The sequence below is a fragment of the Patiria miniata genome, unplaced genomic scaffold, assembly GCF_015706575.1.
Source record: "Patiria miniata isolate m_02_andy unplaced genomic scaffold, ASM1570657v1 HiC_scaffold_1, whole genome shotgun sequence".
In the NCBI taxonomy this organism is placed as follows: Eukaryota; Metazoa; Echinodermata; class Asteroidea; order Valvatida; family Asterinidae; genus Patiria; species Patiria miniata.
In genome coordinates this window covers 25,440,400-25,461,364 of record NW_024037047.1, presented here as the reverse complement: position 1 = coordinate 25,461,364, position 20,965 = coordinate 25,440,400, and the positions used below count along the sequence as shown (strand labels likewise).

The window sequence follows — 20,965 nt, the reverse complement described above, 5'->3', positions numbered from 1 at the left end:
TATATATCACTGGATTGTTGAAAATACAAAATAACTCATCAACGCTACCAAAGATTTGATAAAAAGGTCTTTTTTTCTTACTGTACATAATGTGGGTGTTAACATCCACTTATTTTGGCAAAATATGTTGCTAACCAGGACTTAGATTTATGCCTTTGTGGCAGCCCATACAAAATGTTACGAAAGAAAGGTCTACATGTTTTTATATGTTTTAGGGCTCTCAAAATGGACCCCACAGTGGCTTCAGCTTGTGATCTCAATGTGCTATCCAGTCAGTGTGTTAATAAAAATCGGTTTCTGTCTCAGTTAACAAAAAGGTATAAGTGACAGCCATTTCCTTGTTGAACTTGGACTCCAATTTTTGTGACCTTGCCAGGATTTTCCCCACACCTGTTATTTATTGCAGATGTACTAAAAAAAAGAAAAGTGCTACTGAAATCACTGTGGTAAAGGCATCGTTGGGTTAGCTTGACCACTAAGACTGGGTGCAGGTACATGTAGGTTCGGTGACGTGTGGTCTAAATGGTGATCGGCAGGAACAGTTGGTGGCTGTAGAAGAGAGAGAAAGAGAGTAGTAAAAAGAAATAACAAAGTACAAAGTTATTCTCAAAGTGTAAAAAGCCTGACTTGCTTTAAAGGGAAGATACAACATTTGCAAACATCAACAAACGAAATGATCAAATTATCACGAAATACCTTTGTTAGGGACTGACAGTCTAAAGCATCCTTGAAAATCGTGGCTCCTGGTGTGCTGACATTTTCAAGAAAAACTATTTTTCCAACGCTGGTCTGCTGACCAGAAAACTGGCTTTTTCAAAAACTATTCCTCATTTTTGTTATATTTAGTTATTCTGACTTTTCTTTGCAATTGATTACACACCTGTGAACGGGTACAAGCGTGCTAGACTGATTCTATGACCTTGCAATTCCCCAATGTGTAATAATTGCTCCGTTTCATCTTACATGTAAGTGGGGTCAGGGAACCAGACTACAAGAACATGGTTGTTTTTCTTGGTTTTTCCAGCATCTACAAGCCCAAAACGTGAATCAAGTCAGTTTAACAATATTTTCTATAACATACTAATCTTCCAAATCCATTTATTTCTGAAAATTGCAGCAAAAGCAAATGTTGTACATTCTCTTTATAGGAAACATGCAATAGGATTTTTATGACTTAAATACATTTCAAACAGCTTTCTTGCCATGTAGTATGTAACTATGGCTTTCCACCTCCTTTGTAGCAGTAAAAGGGAGAAATTTCAACATTTTAGTTTTTATGCTTAATGAAAATGTCTGTATTCATGAGCCAAAGCGTGATGCCATTCAAGGCAGAACAGTAGTTTCTCTTTAGCTTTGTGTACAAATATATATATATCAACATTTTCTACATTTTCTTGGAGTAAGTTCCACTTTTTATTTGTTTATCATATTAAACAGCTTGTTTGGACAATAGCATGGGCTAATATTTCTTCAAAACTTTTTTTGGGAGGTATTTTTGAAGGATTTATTTTTGTACTGTTCATATGCACTTTTGACATGGAGAACCTAGTGTGACTAAAGTAAAATAGCGCCCTCTTACATGCATTGATGAAAGGACTTGCTAATAATTGAAATATCACTTTCTTGTCACTTCCAATGAAAACAAGTATTAAAGATCTTGCATGTATTACTGCTTCACAAAGTAATGTGCATGAAAACAAGATGAGCTGAATTTCCACTGCATGTTTCCCTAAAAGTGTAAAAAGCATGACTTGTTTTTTTGCATGAACTTTTAATTGAAGGTGTGAGTAGTTAAGATTTGAAGCTGCTGGAAGGGTTATTTCATCGAAGTTGCATTCGCGGTGCTAATCAACAAATTAAACTTATTCTTAATAACTTTTTAACTTGCATTTTTTTGGGGGGGGGGGCCTAGCATCTGCAACTCGATGAAAAAGGGTTATTTTGGGCAGCAACGGATCTGCTTTAACCAGTAGACTGGCTCCCGGTCTGTACATCGAACCTTCATATAAACCATTCATTAACTCTTTACGCGATCATCTTTTCAGTTCTAGTCCAATCCTTCAGGCCTATTAAGGCATTCACTAACTGTCTTGGTTAAAGTTGTTACCTTTTTTACATGCGATCCAGGTTGTTTTGATTTTGATTAAATACTGTTATAGATTTTCGTATATTTTTCTCAGTGTATGATTGTAATTCTTGTTGATTTAGTTGTATTTTTTTTTTTTTTTTTTAATTATTTATTTATTTATTTATTTATTTTTTTAGTTATGTAGTTAGTTATGTAGTTAGTTATGTAGTTATTAAGTTATTTATTTATTTACTTTTTTATTTATTTATTTAATTAATTATTTGATTATTTAATTAAAAATTACAAAAAAAATTTATTGTAAAACTGTAATTTTTGTTTATTTGTTAATAACTATTTATTTAAAGAATTAAAAATGCAATATTGACTCATTTATTTAATTAATTAATCAATTAGGCTAACTTACCAACTTGTCTAATTATTTATTTATCTATTAATAGAAGTAGTAGTAGTAGTACATGTAGTAGTGGTAGTAGTTGAAGTACAATGTATATATTAATTTGTTTATTCATTTAATTTACCTAGTACAAATGTAATTGATATTTTTTTTTTTTTTTTTTTGCTTTTGATTTGTTTGTCTAATAATTATATAATTTACCAACTTTGTTCTTGACTTAATGTAACTTTATTTAACTTTTTTTTTTGGTATAGTTAAAACTTCTTTTTATATTTATTGCTTGATGTTTTCACGTATGCCAGTCAGTTTGGAGAACCCCTAGACAGAAACAACGTTTCTTTTGGGCAATCCTTCGGGAGCTGAATGGTATTTTTATTTTTTTTTTGTGTTTATGTATCTAAAGCTTTTGTTGTTTTGTGTTGTAACTTTAGTCATTTGTTTACATGTATTTGTTGATATTTTCCCGAGAAATAAAATAGTATAGTATAGTATAGTACATTATTGATACTGATTGTGAGGTGGGAACCAACATAGCCTGCGCGAACAGAATAATTGTTGTGCCGCAACTTATTCAGAATTTGTAAAGTAGTAATTCAATAACTAAACTTAGGTAGAATGTTTTTGGGGTTGATATCTCATTCAGAAGTGAATAACTTTTGTATTCCCAAAAGAATATCAATTTAGAAAAAAACCTATTTGGGGGATAATACTTAAAAATAGCACAGGAAATGCAATTGTAAGTAATAAAGTGGCTTACCTGTGGTGGTGGTGTGTGGCTACCAATCTTGTATCGACAACAAATAACTGATACAAGGAACTCTAGGAACGAATGAAGAATACCTTAACCAAAAAAAAGGACAACAAAACAGAATAATAACTATTGATTTCTGGTAATGAAACCAAGGATTCCTCAAAAGTGAACAAAATACTGTAAGCTCACAAGCCTGAGGAAAACTTTTGGTGAGGAAAAGTACTAAAAAAATGTTCATTTTTAGAGGCGGAAGGACACTCTGGAATATTCCAGGAAAAACCCACTGAACCAGACAGGGACTGAAAACCCATCCACACGTTGGTGTGGGTGGGATTCGAACCCGGGACACAGAGGTGGAAGGTGTGGAAAACACTGTCGTTATATCAATAATATCGATCTTAAAGAGAAAACTCGTCTTATAAGTCCCAAGATGAGTCGTAAGACAAGACAGGTTTCGTGAAAGCGGCCCATGGTCTTTGTTTCCAGGCATGCAACTGGGAATTCAGGAAAAACGAGAACATTCCAAAAGAATCACACAAGACCTTGTACAGTGGTTTTTCAATTTGTAATGGCATTCATGTGAAGTGGAAAAAAGAGGAAATCAGCGGGTCCGAGGAAATGCTTAGGTTCCTCTATGATGAGTAGGCACATTGTGCTTTATAATCACTGTGCTCAATACCCTCGCAGCAGCCCCGCGGTGATAAAATTCTCCACATTTTCCAAATATGGGCATAATTTTTTTTCAATGGGCCAATTAGGCCAAGCTTCCATGTAATCTTCACCCCTACTATACACCACAAGCCTGTAGACTCCCATTGGCCAGACCCTAGCCACTCCGGAGTAAGGAGTGTTGAAAGACAGAAGCCAAGATGGCACCTAATGCCTTTGTGCAGTAATTGGAGATCTTAGTGGCCAACCCCTAAGTGCCACCGATCCCTTTGTGTCAACCCCTCGCGCTGCCCAGAGCTCAGACAGGTTGTAAACAATCCCTGGCCTCTGGCCTGTGAATGACCTATATCTTGTTCATGTACAGGCATGCCAGGGTTATTGACCTATAAGCACATGTGGTGATAAAATTCTCCACGTGATCCACGAAGGGTTAAATGCGAAGCGTGCCCTAGGTGTGGGCACGGTACAAATCAACTACCGAAACAAACAGCATAAAAAGAATGTCCACTAACCTGATGTTGCAAAGATTCCACCCACGATCCCACAGAGCCTGATTAGGAATTGTGAGTACGGCTCGTGGGTTTCCGTCACGCTGATTTCTAAAGACGATAAGTCGTACTTGAAGAAAATCCCAGAGACACCATGGCTGCCCTCACCATGGTTGATGGTTCTTTCCTATCGGGAAAAAAAATAAATAAGAATCATACACTCTAGGGTTGTGCAAAATTATCAAATATTTCAAAATATTTCATCAACCACAACATTTTTCCGATTTTGAATATACGAAAAATATGAGTGGTCTCGACAAGTTGAAGAAAAACGTCTGAATTTATTCTGATGCGATAAGTTGGCATTTCTAAATATAAATTTATAGTTAGCTACCTTGAGAGAATATATCCATGCATACATGATGTTCTTACAATTCTATTACAATGTAAGTTCTCTGTCGATTAGCACACGCAAACCCCGATCAGCTGCCCGATTAATTCTCAATTAGCAAATGCAGATTTCAACCAGGGTGTGAGTGTTCAGTTCCTGACTGGCCGATTGCAGTTCCCAACCCACATATGCAATTGACGCTGGCGCATGGAAACCCCATCAGAGGCATTTGAATATCTGCATATTTGTTTAAATCCAAGTCGACTAATCAAATACCACATTATCTGAAAATGCCCAGCCCTAACATATTCAAAGGTCAGTGCAAAATGGAAACTTGATGCAAAGCCAATTTGATGTCACAAAACGCTTGCTACGAAATTCGCTGGAATTCAAATGTCTTCGACTCCTTTGAAAATTTGCAAATTGAAAACTTGCCTCGAGGTCACAGATTTGTGTTTGTGTTTCCTTTTTATGGTCGGTACAAACTGGATTTAAAGAACCTTCCTTTTCTTGTTTGAAATATTTTTGTCTGTTTTCTTTCTTTTTTTGCCTCTTTTTTTGGAGGGGCACATTGATCCTTATGGGTGGAATGTAGCCAAGTGGTTAGGGTTTGTGACACATGATCAGAGGGTCAGGGGTTTAAATCCAGCTGCTGGTCATATATTGTGTCCTTGGGCAAGCCACTTCACCCCCACTTGCCTCTCTCCACCAAGGAGTATAAATGGGTCCCGGCATTAGCTGGGGAGTAACCAGCGATGGACTAGCATCCCATCCAGGGGAGAATAGAAATATTCTCAGTCGTTTCATGCCACTGAAACCAGAGATAAATGTCGGCCTGTTTGGCAACATTGGCTCGTGACAGATTTTACTCTTTTTTTTTTACATTGATCTTTATGATTCTTTTAATCACTACATTTTTCCAAAATTTCTTCATTTCATACTATCTTTAAAAATATTTTTAATTTTGGGTGATTGCCTAAGGCCTTTGGCTTATATTTTTGTTCACCAATGCTGACGTGCAGTCTATTTAGTGATAGTTTCCTTATGCGAATATAATACTTTAGCAATAGCACAGATCAAATCATCACATGATCATTATGCAGCACAATGGACAGGAAATAAGCGTGTAGTACTGAACAGAGGAATAACAGGATATCAGTATAAAGGCATGACCCTTCCACTGAACTCTCCTACATGTACATGTCCTATATCACAAACTATAAAAAAACAAGTGCCATTGCACAATAAGCCCTGGCCGTCTCGCATGAAATGATACAATTACTCACGTGGTGGTGATTGTCAATTGAAATAAGAATTTCCCAATTTGTTGCAAGTCACCATGCTAAATAATAGTGACCTTAATATTGCAACAGGTCACCCTATAGGCCATGGAGACTCATAACCTAACACAGAGCCAGAGGCATGGGTGATGTATAGTCACAGGTGTGTAGAAGCCCCTAAGTTCCTGGCGCATTACATATACCATGTGACTTTTTACATTTACCACATTTTTCTTGCCTCCAGTCCATGTACACAATTTTCATAAACAACTCCACGAATTGTTACACACAATTGTCAAGTTTTTTATGGTATTTTGTTTGCATTTATTTTGGACAGTTACAATTTGGTACTAACAGTTTTATGGGTGAGTTAGGGGGTTCGTTTTGGGTCAATTTTTTTAAGGGGGGGGGGGACCGACCGATCGACTGACCGACTGACACAAAAGTGACTTGTAGAAGCTGTGTTGCAAGAGCTTAAAAACCTGACCCACACCTCTCTCGGCAGCTTTTGTACAGGCTGGTCACCAACTACCACAAATCCCTCAGGATTACAGCGTGTAACTGCCAAAGCCCGTTTAAGTGGCTTGATACATGTAGATTGGTTGACCATTAACACTAGTACAGGTTGTATAGCAGCCATTTTAACCTGTCAATTGCACCAATATGATGCCAGTTAACAGACCTTCAATATATTTTGTTTGTATTTCTTTTGGACAGTTACAATTTGGTACTTACAGATTTATGGGTGAGTTAGGGGGTTCGTTTTGGGTCAACCGACCAACCAACTGACACAAAAGAGACTTGTAGTTAAGCTCTGTTGCCTGGTTGCCAGAGCTTAAAAACCTGACCCACACCTCTCGGTAGCTTTTGTTCAGGCTGGTCACTTGCAACTACTACAACTCCCTCAGGATTACAAAGCCGGTTTAGAGGTTTGATATATGTAGATTGGTTGACCATTACTATTGGTACAGGTTGTGTGGCAGCCATTTTAACCTGTCCATTGTACCAATATAACGCCAGCTGACAGACCTGTTCAAAATTGTACCCTGATAGATTTTGATCCATAGGGTTACTAGTGACGGATTGTAACTGAGAAAGGGAGCCTCAGGGAGGGTAAAGACTTGTTGTTTGGAAACAATTTGAATGGAATTAACAGTACTCCAACAGATAGAATTAGAGATTAGAAAAAAAAAATTGCAGTCAAAGTAATACATTGATACTTGTTTGATTTAACTTTTTTTTTTTTTAATGTTGCATTTACATGTACAATACATTTTTAAGATCAAGGACAAAGCATATATTACTTCATCATCATGGTCATTCTCAAAAAAATATCGAGTGTCAAAACAAAGCGACACTCTGTGCAATATGCCTAGTAAAAAAATATATGTCTCACTTCCTGTATTGTTTCCTTGTGAATGTATAAAGGTCACGTCATGTTTACAAAGCACTTTTGTCTCGTGAAAGCAGCTACACATTTTGTGTAGCTCTAGTTTTTATTCATGTAAATCACGTACAGTATTCAAGTCACTGAAAGCAAAACCAAAACTACTGGCAAAGGTAAGAATTTGATTTTCCTCGTAAATTTCCTCACGTGCTACATGTATGCAAACAATTTTTGTGCTCATTCAAGGAGGAACAATACAATAAATCTGGAGCAGGTTATTAAACAAAAATTATCCTGTTGAAAGTTCAGCTCAGTAGCTTTTTGAGAGAAGTGTGAAAATTCATCTTCATTTTTTTCGATGCAAAGCAAAGTTTCTGTTGAAAGCGTGATGGCTTGGTCCTAACCATCGTGAGGAAATGATGCTAATCCTCTTTTATTGAATATGACAGCATAAACTTACAGACGCAACAATTTCACAGTGTGCATGATCCAATTATGTACTTAAAATCAAGTAGGATATTTCATGATATTTCATGATATTTTGGCAGTTTCATTTTTGAATGTTTGCAGATCGTGTCCATTACCTTTAAAAATTGAATACCTCACACAGTTCACTTATTCCTATTGATTGTTTTAAACTGCCAGGAAAACACCGCTGTGTTCTGCGCCATATCCACAGTATGTGCCGCGTGTGCCCATTTCCATACATGTATTGATCAATCAATCAATCAATCAATCAACATTTATTTCCATAATGCCAAAAAGAAAACAAGACAATGTAACAAAATAAATTAATAAGTAATATAATTAAAGTAATATTATTCAAAATATACATGGAAATATCTAAGCAAGATAAGGATATTTAGCTCTACACGCGTGAGGTACATAGCATAGACATGATATGGCCGGACAAAGGGGTGTTTCACAAAACATGAAGTAAAATTGTCTAACAAAATCATTGGAAATTTGTGATTGTTTGACTTGTTTTGACTTTCTGACCGAATGGTATTTATGAATAGGATTCTGCTCGGGCCACTATCCGCGTCCAGGCCTCCAGCCGGGTCTAAACATACTTGTTTAAAACCAGCCAAACACAAACTTATTCCCTTTATTGTAATGCCCCTTGATCAGTGCCAAAGTATGTTTGAGAAACCCATGGCTTTTTACATGACAAATGATTAAGTTATCATAAAAAAGAGACTCTTACAAAGCTCCTGAACAGCCTAAAACTATCATCAAAACTTTCAAATTTACATTATTGTATTTCTTTTGCAGAAACAGATGCAAGCAAACTTCAGACTTTTGATACATGAATTTTATTCGTGTTGCAGTCATGTTTTGGACCATTAATTCATGTATAATTACCATCCATTTATTATGTTGTTTACAGAGAGTCTGAAGAGCCTTCTGAGTGCAAATGGAAACTCCAGATTGATTGCGCTGGGTTTCGAGTAATTTCCGTCGCCCTCTTCTTTCAATATCGGTGAGTGTCACATTTCACATCGGTATGTGCTGTTTGCAATCTCTGGAATTCACATTTCATGAGCAACGAGCATGATGCAATGCATGCAATCTGAATCCCTCCTTTTCGGTCTTCTGAGGACTTTTTTCCCAGAAGGTACTTGCATTAATGGTGTAAGATGTTTATCATGTTTATTGGAAAGCTTCCAAGGGCACTGGGGTCGAAGGGTCATGGGGATCAGAGCCTCTGTACTCCCCGTGGAATTCCAGCAAGGCCTGGGGTAAGATTGTGAGGAAAATGAAAATTCCATGGAATTATCGGCACAGTGGTTTGGCCCACCAGAGGCCCAGAGCATCGTACAACAGGACCATGGTACATTTGTATGTTGGTCGTGTCAGTATGTGTTTTATGTAAAGCTACCCCTTTTAATACCCATTTTTAATCACCCACTTATACTAAGGCCATAAAAATTATAGTTCTGCTTCGGGTTTCCCTACCACCCTATTCTCACAGCCCCAACCCTATTTTGTTTTATTGGAAAAATGAGTAAAAACCAACCAAAACCATCACTTTATATATTTTACCCTTGACTACAAGCAGACGCCTCCATATGATTGTACAAAAAAAAAAATTGGAACCAAAAAAAAAAAAATTTCCTTACCTATCTACCCTATTTTTGAATGCCATGTAATCGGAAGCAGAACAATTTTCTTGTGGCCTAAACTATTAACTAACCCTCTCTGGCTGACGAATTCAGCTATTCGATCATAGCATTCAAAATCAATCAAGTGATTGTCTTTTAACAATTAACAATTCCCTTGTTAATGTGATATAGCCATGGTTTGACTGCAGGTGATTGATAAGCCATCTGTACCTACCAGTCAACTCTTTTGTCTGTTGATTGAATTTGACTAGTCAGTGTTTACAAGAATGTGATCCGACTGGTTTTTCCTAGTCTGTATATAAATGCATGGCAGGGGATGTGGAAGAAATTTTTGACTGTCTGCGACTGTTCGAACTATCAGAGGGTTAAGAAAAAATTGACGATATATAATTGTATTTACCCTCTCTGTGACAGCAAATTGATGAGTGCTCATGCGCGCTTTCCTTGTATAGAGCTTGGTGGGAACTATCTGGAGGAAATACTGGTAGATCCTCCTGTCTGTCAAATCAAATCAAAATCAATTCAATTCAAATAAATTCAAGACAATTTCAAGCATGTTCAAATTTCATTGCTAAAATGTGTGTTCTAATATAAACAAGATATTTTCACAGTTAATAAAATGTTTACACTATAAGCAGACATATTTTTAATCCTTTATGTCATTGACATGACACAATATGAAAGTGAAAGATTTCTATGCACTGATCGTGAGAAAAAAAAGAAATGTCAATTATAAACTGGCATTTAAAGGGAATAACATTTGCAGACATCAAAAAACTAAACTGCCAAATGATTATGAAATACACACAAAATGTACCTTACTGGACTGTTAGTAAATGACAGTCTAAAGCATCCTGTAAAATCATGGCACCTGGTGTGCTGTCATTTTCAAGAAACGTGGTATGTTTGTATCAATTCAAACGCTTGTCGGCCGATCAACGTTGGAAAAACTGGCTTTTTTTCAAATACTGCCACCAATTTACCGCATTTTGTTTGCAATCGGTTACACAACCCTGAACGGGTACAAGCCAACTCGACTGGTTCCCTGACCTTACAATTCCCCGAACGTCTACTAATTGATCCGTTTCATCATATGTGGGGTCAGGAACCAGACTGCAAGAACATGATTGTTTGTCTGGGTTTGTCCAGCATCTACATATGTACAAACTCAAAATTTCAAACAAGTCAGTGTAACAATATTTGCTATAAAATACTAACCCCCCCCAAATCCATCCATTTCTGAAAATAACAGCAATAGTAAATGTTGTATATAAATTGCCTTTAAACAGGACGTAATTTGCATATGGGGGTTTATGGCTCGACTCCCCCCCCCCCCCCCCCATCCCCCTCCCCCTTGAATAAAGACAAAATGCGGAACTCCCTATATTGGGCTGGATAGCTCAGTTGGTAGAGCACTAGAACGGTAACCTGGAGGTTGCAGGTTCAAAAATCTGATCCTCCAGTCAATTTCTTTGTTCCAGTTGTAAAAATTACAAAATAATTAGTTTACAATTACAGAGAGAGACTTACTATCTTTTGTAACTTTTTCTTCGCCGTCAAGTTGGTTTATGATTCCCGGGGCCGGCTCCCCGAATGATAAATGATCGATGCGATGACTGAAATTGTATTCTGTGACATAAATAAATAAATAGATCAAGAAATAATAAATTAGTGTCCAATTGGGGGCAGGTTTTACATGTCAATGGGTGGGAGGGGGGGGGGAGGATTACAGCTAATGATGTATGACTTTCCCCAAATAAAAACATTGTTTTAGTTGAAAATATTGATACAACAGCCACTATGGTTGTACCCCACTCTAGTTTTTGTTGACATCATCCTACATTTTGTTGGGATTTTTATTTCAATTTCTGTGTAATTTGATCAGCAGTGTTGTACAATGTACAAGCACACCGTACAGCGAAGCCTGTGGACAAGGAATTCATTTTGGTTGTGTTCCCTCAATGTATTTTATAAATCGTGAACTGTTGAATGGGATGGTGCCAGACTATTACACATTCTAGCCTCTCTTTCCTTTTTTTTTTTAAATGTGGCTTAAAACATTAGGGTATGTTTAATCACAAATTTTAAACTATTCATCAAAATCTTAAACTATTCATCAGAGCAGACTGGTTGTACACTATGTGGAATTGACTTTATGTCATTGCTTTTATTTCTCTTCGCTTTTTCCAAAAATGACGATTTTTCCTCGCTTTCAATATAATATGGCCGACTCGTGAATAAAGCCCATTAACAGCAAATACACAATGCTCAGTGTGACAGTTGTTTCACAAAACCCATTAGCACCTGGACTTCATTGTATTACATTGTATCTATTCACTGAAAAAATCAATACAACCATGCACTACAGTGACTAAAGGGTTAAAAATAATCCATCACTATCCCAACCTATTCTGTCTGGCTATACAGCCAAAAAAAAGTAACAAATGTCAATATGATAGAGACTATATTTTGTTGTTCTTTGCCTCAATAAATTTGGCAAGACCATCCCTTAAACAGGATCCAGTCTTTGTACTGCATTTTTTGCCAAGGATCAAATTTTTTTGGAATTTCCCTGTAACTGTTATTCTATCTTTCACTTTCGCAATAAATGATCCATCTGTTACTCTACTTCCCGTTTCCTGGTTTATACATTTATCAGTTCACATAAACATTTAGTGTGTTAAAGTTTATCTTTTGGATCACAAAAGTCAAACCGAAAATGAAAACAAGAAGTTGAGCTGGCAAAACCACATGGCGTTACAAGAGAGAATTACTGCTGTTTATAAATTTACATTATCTTTACAATTTATGCTCTAATATAAGTTCTATTTCGTCTGGAATAATTTATGGGGAAATGAAGAAAATATTAAATGAAGAAACGAACAAAGCACTACTGTATGGCATGTTGTACACATATTTCTCACCAAAAAAACCTTTATATACGCAAGAAATTCAACAAAACACCATCACAGTGAACAAATGCACAATGCAAAATTCTTTTTGTATTATGTTTGTTAGGTAATATGAATAGGCACAAAATTTTGAAAAATGTGTGACGTCATCATGACGTCATCAAAACTGCGATTTTTGACAACACTTAAGGGAAGGTCCCTTATGGTGGATAGCTAGATAATGGTACTAGTATGCAAACTCCGAAAAGATGTCACCATGACGTCATGAGTTGATTTTTTATGAATTTTTTTTTCATTTTACAATTTCATTGTGCTTCCAAAATTTACTTCTTTTCATTGGATTTACTTCAACCTTAGTACAAACCAAGACCACAATGCAAAAATGTGCATTGACAAGAGTTATCAAGATGATGTCATCGTAAGGGCATGTGATGTCATCTTATGCCAAATCCGAAGTGACGTCAACATGAGGCCATCAACTAATTTCTTTATATTTTTTATCTAGTGGCTATACTAGCTCAATATAACTTTTTTTATGAACTTTGAACCAAAAAATATAATTTACATGACTGGACATTGGCCAAAAAACATAAAGTCATACAAAAAAAAACAAGCGGTTCAAAGCCCTGTGTTCTGTTTTCAAACAGACATAGACCTCTAGTTTATTTTATATTTTATTCTACTTATAAAATTTGACATGTTCCGCATTCAGGTGCACCTGAAAGTCAGCACACAGAGACAACCTTGACGTCATGATGACGTCATAATGACATCATCATGTTTCATGTGACGTCACATGAAACTATACATGTAGGTCTTATTTGACTGTGTTTTTGTATGTTCCTAGACCAGATTTAAAATTAAGTGGCACCTTTTGATTCTTCGATAAAGAATTGTGTACTGTCCATTATGGACAATGAATTTTGTTGGGGGGGGGGGGGGGGGGGAAACAGCGCTGTGGTTGTTCGTTTAAAGCTACTGGCACAGTCCATCATTTGCAGCTATCCAAAAAGTAACTGATACAATTATTGTTGAAAAACATACTTGGTTGAAAGATAGTAAGGGAACTAAACTCCCTGTGAAATTATTCTTTCTAGCAAGTTGTCATTTTGAAAAAAACAACGAAACAAAGCCTTTCCAACGGTGCGTCTCGTTAGAAATTTCCTTTAGTAGTTCGTTTTTTTATTCGGCAAAGTGTGCGCAAGCATTGTCACCACGCACAAGCGCGCGCGGTTGCTATAATTCGTCGGATCGGTGTGCGACATCACGTACGGTAGCTGCAATCGGCTCAGTGAGAACGTGTATTGGACGCTGAATTTAGGCCCAATTCAAAACATGATTCAGCAACTTTTGATTTGAATCGAGATCCTAGAATACTGTTTTTCTCGGAATATACAGCTGAAGCTGAGCTGAAACTTTATCAGGTTAGTTGTTCAGCACCCTTCTTTAGATTTTGAGCACTTTTGTTGCTTCAAACAGACAATATGCAGAAATTACAAATGATGGACTATACATGTTCCTTCAACCCCTTAAGGACGGGTTATAATGGGGACATTCCTCCACACATAGAGCAAGTGGCCCGCATGACTGCACAGCCTTTGTGTGGTAGCGGGACTGCACAAAAGCAGCAGCTGTGGAACTACCCACTAGCCATGTGCCAGGGCATACCACAGCTGGCAACTGCGTTCCAATGAGGATTAGCGGCCTGGTTAAAAACCACAATATCTATTTTTTGGTAGGTCTTTATGTTTGTCTGTATACCCACTGTGTTTACTTTGGCCGGGATACCTTTAACAGTACAAAAGGAACCTGTTTTATTGTTAACTTAACCAAGAAAACACAAAAACCGCGCATCTTTTTTCAAAGTGTTCTTCATTTAAAATGTTTGGCCAATATGGCAATACAAAGTTTTGAGGTACTCATTTTGGCCTATAAAACTCCAGATAGATTGGGTTAAAGTACAAAACAGATAAAAAAGAGGCCTAAATTAAAAAAGAAAAAATTGAGGTAATACTTACGAGAGGGTTCGACCATGAGTGCTAGATGGGCATGCCCCTTAGGATGAGGAATACTTTTACCAACGGTCACGTGAAAATTACCAGCAACCTAAGGGGTAAACAATAACAAGAATTGATGACAATAACAAGTGCAATGACACCTGCAACTTCAAATCCGGGGACTGCAACGCAGAATACATCGAGAAAATGGGTAGGTGGTTAGTAACCAGATTGAAAGATCACCACAAAGAAATTGTAGAGTCGGACCGGCAGTCAGCGATATTCGACCATATGCGGGCCACAGGACACACCATTCACTGGACCGGCACATACATCATTGACCAGGAGGCACACTTCCTATCATGAATGATACGGGAGGCAATCTACATCTGCCGCCATAAGCCATCAATGAACGGTGACCAAGGTTACCAGCTAGCACCGATCTAAAAGGCATACCACTCCCCACGCAGGCTTAGATCATCAGACTCCTCCCTTCTTCAAGTTCCTCGATCCCGACACTCTTGGGGTGACCACAGCTTCTCTCACGCATGCCCCACTCTCTGGAACAGTCTACCCCTCTCCATCCGTCAAGCTCCCTCTTCGATCTCCTTCAAACAAGAACTCAAAACCTACCTGTTCACACTCTTATCTACTCTTCGGCTTGTACATGTACATGTACCTTGCAATTCATACAGGTATGTGTTAGGACTTAGCATTTATATATTTAAAAAATGCCACGAGCGTCAATGAGTGATGGACCTGTTGCTCTTAATAAGATGCCACTATTATTATAATTATTATTATTAATCTTATGGCCTCGTAATCAAACAGGGGCTGGACAGTAGCATCACGTACATTTAGAAAGCACCGGTTGGTTGTCAAAAGCTCCGACAGAACTTTCACATAAGTGCTGGTTCTCAACGGTGACATGGAGTGACATTCCAACGAAATTGACAATGAGGCCTGACGCTCATGCAGAGACGCTTTGTGCACTCAGAATAAAATAAGTTGTGCATATTTCAGACAATACGCGCGCAGACATGTACGCACATATGCAGTGACCCCCACTGGAGTCCTCAAAAAGTGATCAAAAAGAAGTTGATAGAGTCGAGCTTGGATTTGTTGTACACCCACCTTATTAACGACAAGGCTTCCGTGTAGCCTGCATGCATCCGGTGGTCCCTTGCCTTTCTTGTTGGAAGGGATTTGGGTGGGGGAACTCTCAAACCCTGACTGGAATAAAAGATCCTGCAACGCGTGCTCCTCACTCAAAGCTTCTTTAATCATTTGAAATGTTCTGAATTAAAAGAAAAACACAAAACATTTCATGAAGATAAACAAATTCTCGGTGTAAGAAATAAAGTGCCATGGTGCAATGGTCATGGTATTCAGCTCATGAATGTGCTGTGGTATGTACGTTTTGACTATGACCAGGATCCCTGTGCTTGTGTTCTTGGGCCAGACACTCTACTTCAATTGCCTCATTTACCAGGGCCTGATTCAAGGAGAAGCTAAGCAGCTAAATATTGCTCAGGAAATTGGGGCGAAAGGCAAGAAATCAGCAATATACATAGTGTGACATTTTGGCCGTCATCCTCTTTTTGCTGAGTATTTTTTTTTGTACTTACCGGTAGCAAGTTTCTGTGCTTAATTAACAGGTCCATGAAATTAGTCTTAAAATAATAAATTGTAATGCTTATGTAGCGCTTTCCATCATATTGACAATGTCAAAGCGCTTTACAATTATTCGCTCGTTCATCAGGCCACGAGACTGCACGGCAGCCGACACCAGCGCACATTTGGTCCTTCACCCTCCCACGTACCCATTCACACCCCTGGGTAGAGAGAGGAAATTGTAGTGTCTTGCCCAAGGGCACAGACACCATGTTTCTGGCAGGGTTCGAACCCACGCATCATTGTACATAAGTCAAACACCGTAGCCACAGGACCGGGGCATTCTTAGTGAATTATTTGCTTCAAGTTTTCCACCACCATCATTCTTCAAAAGGGACAAACATTTTCACACTGTATTTTCAAAATTTTCAAAAAAGTATGTTGGATCATTTGTTTTTTATGCCCCCCCCCCCCCCATTTGAAGCAACAAATTTGCTCAAAATCTTAGGTAGGGTGGATAACAACCAACGTGCTAACTCCAACTCTCCAGGGTATTTGGCTACAAACCCTGCCAGACGCAGCAACATGCAGCACTGATTAAAATGACAAGCCTGCCCTTCGCAGCAAAGATCCATCAGGTCAAATGTCTCGGAGTCTGTGTTACCGAATGCAGCAGGATACAACTGTGGCATTGTTCAATAGGATTAGCTGTCATTGTTTCAGAACTGGCCTTTTATGCACTGGTCTTGATAGCTGATTGCATCAACGTACACCAGACTTTTCCACCTGATGCACTGTGTTGCGTCTGGCAGGGTTAGGGTTTTAGTTACAGCTCAGTGGTTACTATAAATTTTTAGAAAACAGAAAATGTATGCACATTTTTTTTTATCTTACAACTTGATTCAGTTGGTAATGCCCGTGTGCACCTTATTTTGAAACCACCTTCAATGTTAGTTTTCTTTCAAGTGTTTAAATTTCAGACGGAATAATTTGACAGTCCTACATGAACCTTCACTTTGAGCTAGGTTTGAGGTATTTTTCTGGGTTATTGCTAATGATTGTAAGTGGCTTTCAACTCACTCTTGTCGGCGGCGTTGTTCTGGGGTCTTCTCAAAGTAAACCAATTCTTCTTGCAAATTGCCTCGGGCTGGGGTGGTCGTCTCTCCTGATATGTCCACCACATCAGCCCCGATCCCTGTAAAGGCAACCAATGTGAAAATATTCAGATTTCCATATACATTTTTACAAACAAGACATGGTACATCCTTTGCCTTTTTATGCGAGTGTAAAAAGATCATCTTATCAGGGGAGTCAGGTTGGCGCAGTGGTTCTTTCCTTGCCTTCCACCGCTGTGGCCCGGGTTCGATTCCTGTCCTGGTCCACATGTGGATTGGGTTTTCAGTCCCAACCTGATTCTATGGTTTTCCCCCAGAATATTCTTCTCGGGTTTTCCTCCCGCCTCTAAAACTGTATATAGGTTTCTGCAGGCTTGCGAGCTACAGTGCCAAGGGCACTTTTGAGGAATCCTTTGTTTCATTACCAGATATGTTTAATTCATTCCTTGCACAAGTTTTGGTCCATCAATCAAGAGGTTTCAAGAAACATGTTTTGAAACCATTAACCATAACCCTCCAAAAATCCTCCTGGCGGTTTTGGAGGAGTCTAGAGGACTGAGGATGAATGGTGATTGAATCAAATGAGGATTCTGGAGGATTGAGGATGAATGGTGATTGAAACACATGAGGATTTTGGAGGATGGAGGATGAATGGTGATTGAAGCACAAGAGGATTTTAGAGGATTGAAGATAAATGGTGATTGAAGCACAAGAGGATTTTGGAGGATTGAGGATGAATGGTGATTGAAGCACATGAGGATTCTGGAGGATTGAGGATGAATGGTGATTGAAGCACATGAGGATTTTGGAGGATGGAGGATGAATGGTGATTGAAGCACAAGAGGATTCTGGAGGATTGAGGATGAATGGTGATTGAATCAAATGAGGATTCTGGAGGATTGAGGATGAATGGTGATTGAATCAAATGAGGATTCTGGAGGATTGAGGATGAATGGTGATTGAAACACATGAGGATTTTGGAGGATTGGAGATGAATGGTGATTGAAACACATGAGGATTTTGGAGGATTGAGGATGAATGCACTTTGAGGCAGGACTGTCTGATGATTTTGAAGGATTGAGGCACTGTTGCAAAATTTTGGAGGATTGAGGATGGTAGCCAGCACATAGGGCCAAGTGCGTTAGGGTCAGATTGAGAAGTTGGGGCTACAAACTTGGCGAGTGAAATGTGCTGATAAATTTATGTAAGTCAGAAGATTTAGCAGATCCTGATTTGAGATTGTACTTACATCCACACTTCATTGCCACAGTGATGTCTACATTGATGCTCAGTTTGCTGTGTATATCCGTGTCTACGTTGTACTCGTACTTCATGCGGGTGTCCGAATAGTAAAGAATCTCGGAAATGATCAGCACAGCGATCAGCAAGAACGTCAGTAGAGCCACTAGGGCAAGATAAAAAAAACCCCACAAATTGATGGTTTTCTTACTAAAATGTGTACTTTCACAAAAAGGCAGGAAATATTGATATTGCAAACGAATGTAATGGATTAGACTTTTTATCGTATTCACAGACAAATTTTCAATTTTTTTTTTTGCAAGCTCAGTGGTGGAGTGGTATTACTTCTGCGCTAGTAAGTGGGAGGTACTGGGTTCGAGTCCCACCTGAGTGATTCTTTCTCACAGACAACCGGGACAACACTGAGTATACAGTGTTTACAAAAATATGTCGGTGAAGGGCAAAACCCAATATTGAATAGTCGTGTTTGGTTTCATTTCTTTACTTTTTTACCTTCAAGCACCATAGTTATAAAAATTGTAATGCAACAAAGTTTTCCCAGCTACTGAATAGTAAGAGAAGGGAAGAATTTGATCAGTTCAACAGCAGGCGTAGAAGGAGTAAGACAAACGTTTTTTTCCCCTCTTTACTCCTCTGCTCCATTTACATGAAATAAAAATCTTTGAGGTTGACGAAATGCTCAAATTGAAATGATGAACTCACATGTTCCGCCGGTTGAGCTGGTTTCTTGGTAGCTTTCAGGAACCTTGGGGAAGGCGTCCAGCTCCTTAACAACCTTCAGGGTCTGCTTTCGATTCAATCGTCTCATCGTAGGTGGGTGCGTGCAGAATGGTTGTGGGGTTAACTTTCACGATGGGATCAATATGATCAGTTGATCTGCAAAAGATAAAGTCGCAGGATACGTTATTAACAATGTAGGCCCTATTGCTAGTCAATTAACCCTAACTCCCTAAGGGGTGTGCAAAATTATATTGCAATTGGAGGATTCAGGACTGTTAATGCTATCACAATTGTAAAAATTGTCATTGCTATCAAAATAAATCATTAAAAAATCTCTACTTTTGTTGAATGCCTACATGTAGGTCATCAAGTGCACACTACTAATTTTGAAAATAATAACTAGTTCAGTATGTTCAAGTACAATGTAGTTGAATTAACATGATTGAAATTTGATTTTAATAATATTTAGGGCCTACTGACTCTCAATATTCATATATCTCTGAACTTTTGAAATTTTTAACGTTTGTGTTGATGTGGGCTGCCTTTTTCTCCCTCAAATGTTCAGTCTTACCGGCCACGGTAATCATGTTTATGGGGCTACACAAGACAAGGTATTAAAATATTGCAAAAAAAAGGTATCATTATTATAGGTTGAACTTGAAAAGGTCATTTTTGATAAAAACACACCCCTGGCTCGAATTTGATCGAAACTAAACAGGGGCCCTAGGGCCTATGCCTACTTACACGATCGTCAACTCAAATGTTTGTGTCCGGAAACTGAACTAGGCCTACTCTGTACTAAAATCTTACAAGTTTTAACCATTTTTTTCGCATTTTCGAAAGATATATCCAATCTAAAATTACCATAGACAACAAATTACTGATACGATACATAATTCAAATTCTTACCATGGAAAAAATCCTCTAAATCATCGTTATTTTTCAACGACCAATGTGAGCACACCGTATACGTACGTGTGGACCCTGGACGCCCTGCAGCTGCCCTGTGCGGCGCGGCGCGCGCGGCTTCGGCAGCACCGCATTAGTGAGCGGGGCCAGTCTATTCCGCAATTGTATCGTAGAGGGCGTCACTAAAAGGAAGGGTTTCGTTGTGTTGTTTATGTCATGTACATACAGCTGTAGTCGGGGTTTTTTTTTGGGGGGGCATAATTATTTTTGAAGCATATTTTGCTCAAAATTAATTAAATAAGTTAAATCGAAATTCGTTCTGGATTTCAAGATGTCTTGTGAGACGTGAGCGGCCAGGGGAATTCGGATATCCCTAATTATTTGGCATGTCCCATGCGCATCCCATGAGATTCCCATGGGGTCATTCCTGTGGGATCCCACGGGGAACCCATGCCATGGGGGTAATTCAAGAACACCATGTGTAAGTTAAAATGATCACCATGGGAGCTTTACGCTCATCATGGCATGGGAATTGTATGGATATGGAACATGAACACCATCACGGGAGATTTTATGGGCACCATGCATGGGAACACCATGGGAATTTATAGACACCATTATGGGAACACTATGGGGATTTAACGGGACACCATATGGGAACATCATGGGAATTCTATATAGACACCATGGGAAGTGACCATAACGATTTTATGGACGCCATGAGAACACCATGGGGATATTATTACAATCCCCATTGGTGTCCCGTGATCATGGGGCCCCTCATAGAAAATCTCTGGCAAAATCCTATGTTTTTCCTATTGAAAATACATTTTTAAGCTATTTTCTCCTAGAAAATAGGAACA

The 20,965-nt window shown here is 38.4% G+C and overlaps 1 protein-coding gene across 1 annotated transcript; it reads right to left on the bottom strand.

The window, feature by feature from the left end:
- Window positions 1–85: 85 nt before the first annotated feature.
- Window positions 86–20,184, bottom strand: LOC119726514 (endoplasmic reticulum-Golgi intermediate compartment protein 2-like). Its single transcript, XM_038198241.1, has 11 exons — window positions 20,103–20,184; window positions 19,176–19,349; window positions 18,463–18,618; window positions 17,179–17,293; window positions 15,619–15,781; window positions 14,506–14,593; window positions 11,106–11,204; window positions 9,976–10,073; window positions 4,416–4,578; window positions 3,241–3,323; window positions 86–549 (listed from the first exon to the last, which is right to left on the bottom strand). The coding sequence occupies exons 2-11, from the start codon at window positions 19,279–19,281 to the stop codon at window positions 439–441; spliced, it is 1,182 nt and encodes a 393-aa protein (XP_038054169.1). The 5' UTR covers window positions 19,282–19,349; window positions 20,103–20,184; the 3' UTR covers window positions 86–438.
- Between the last annotated feature and the right edge of the window lie 781 nt (window positions 20,185–20,965).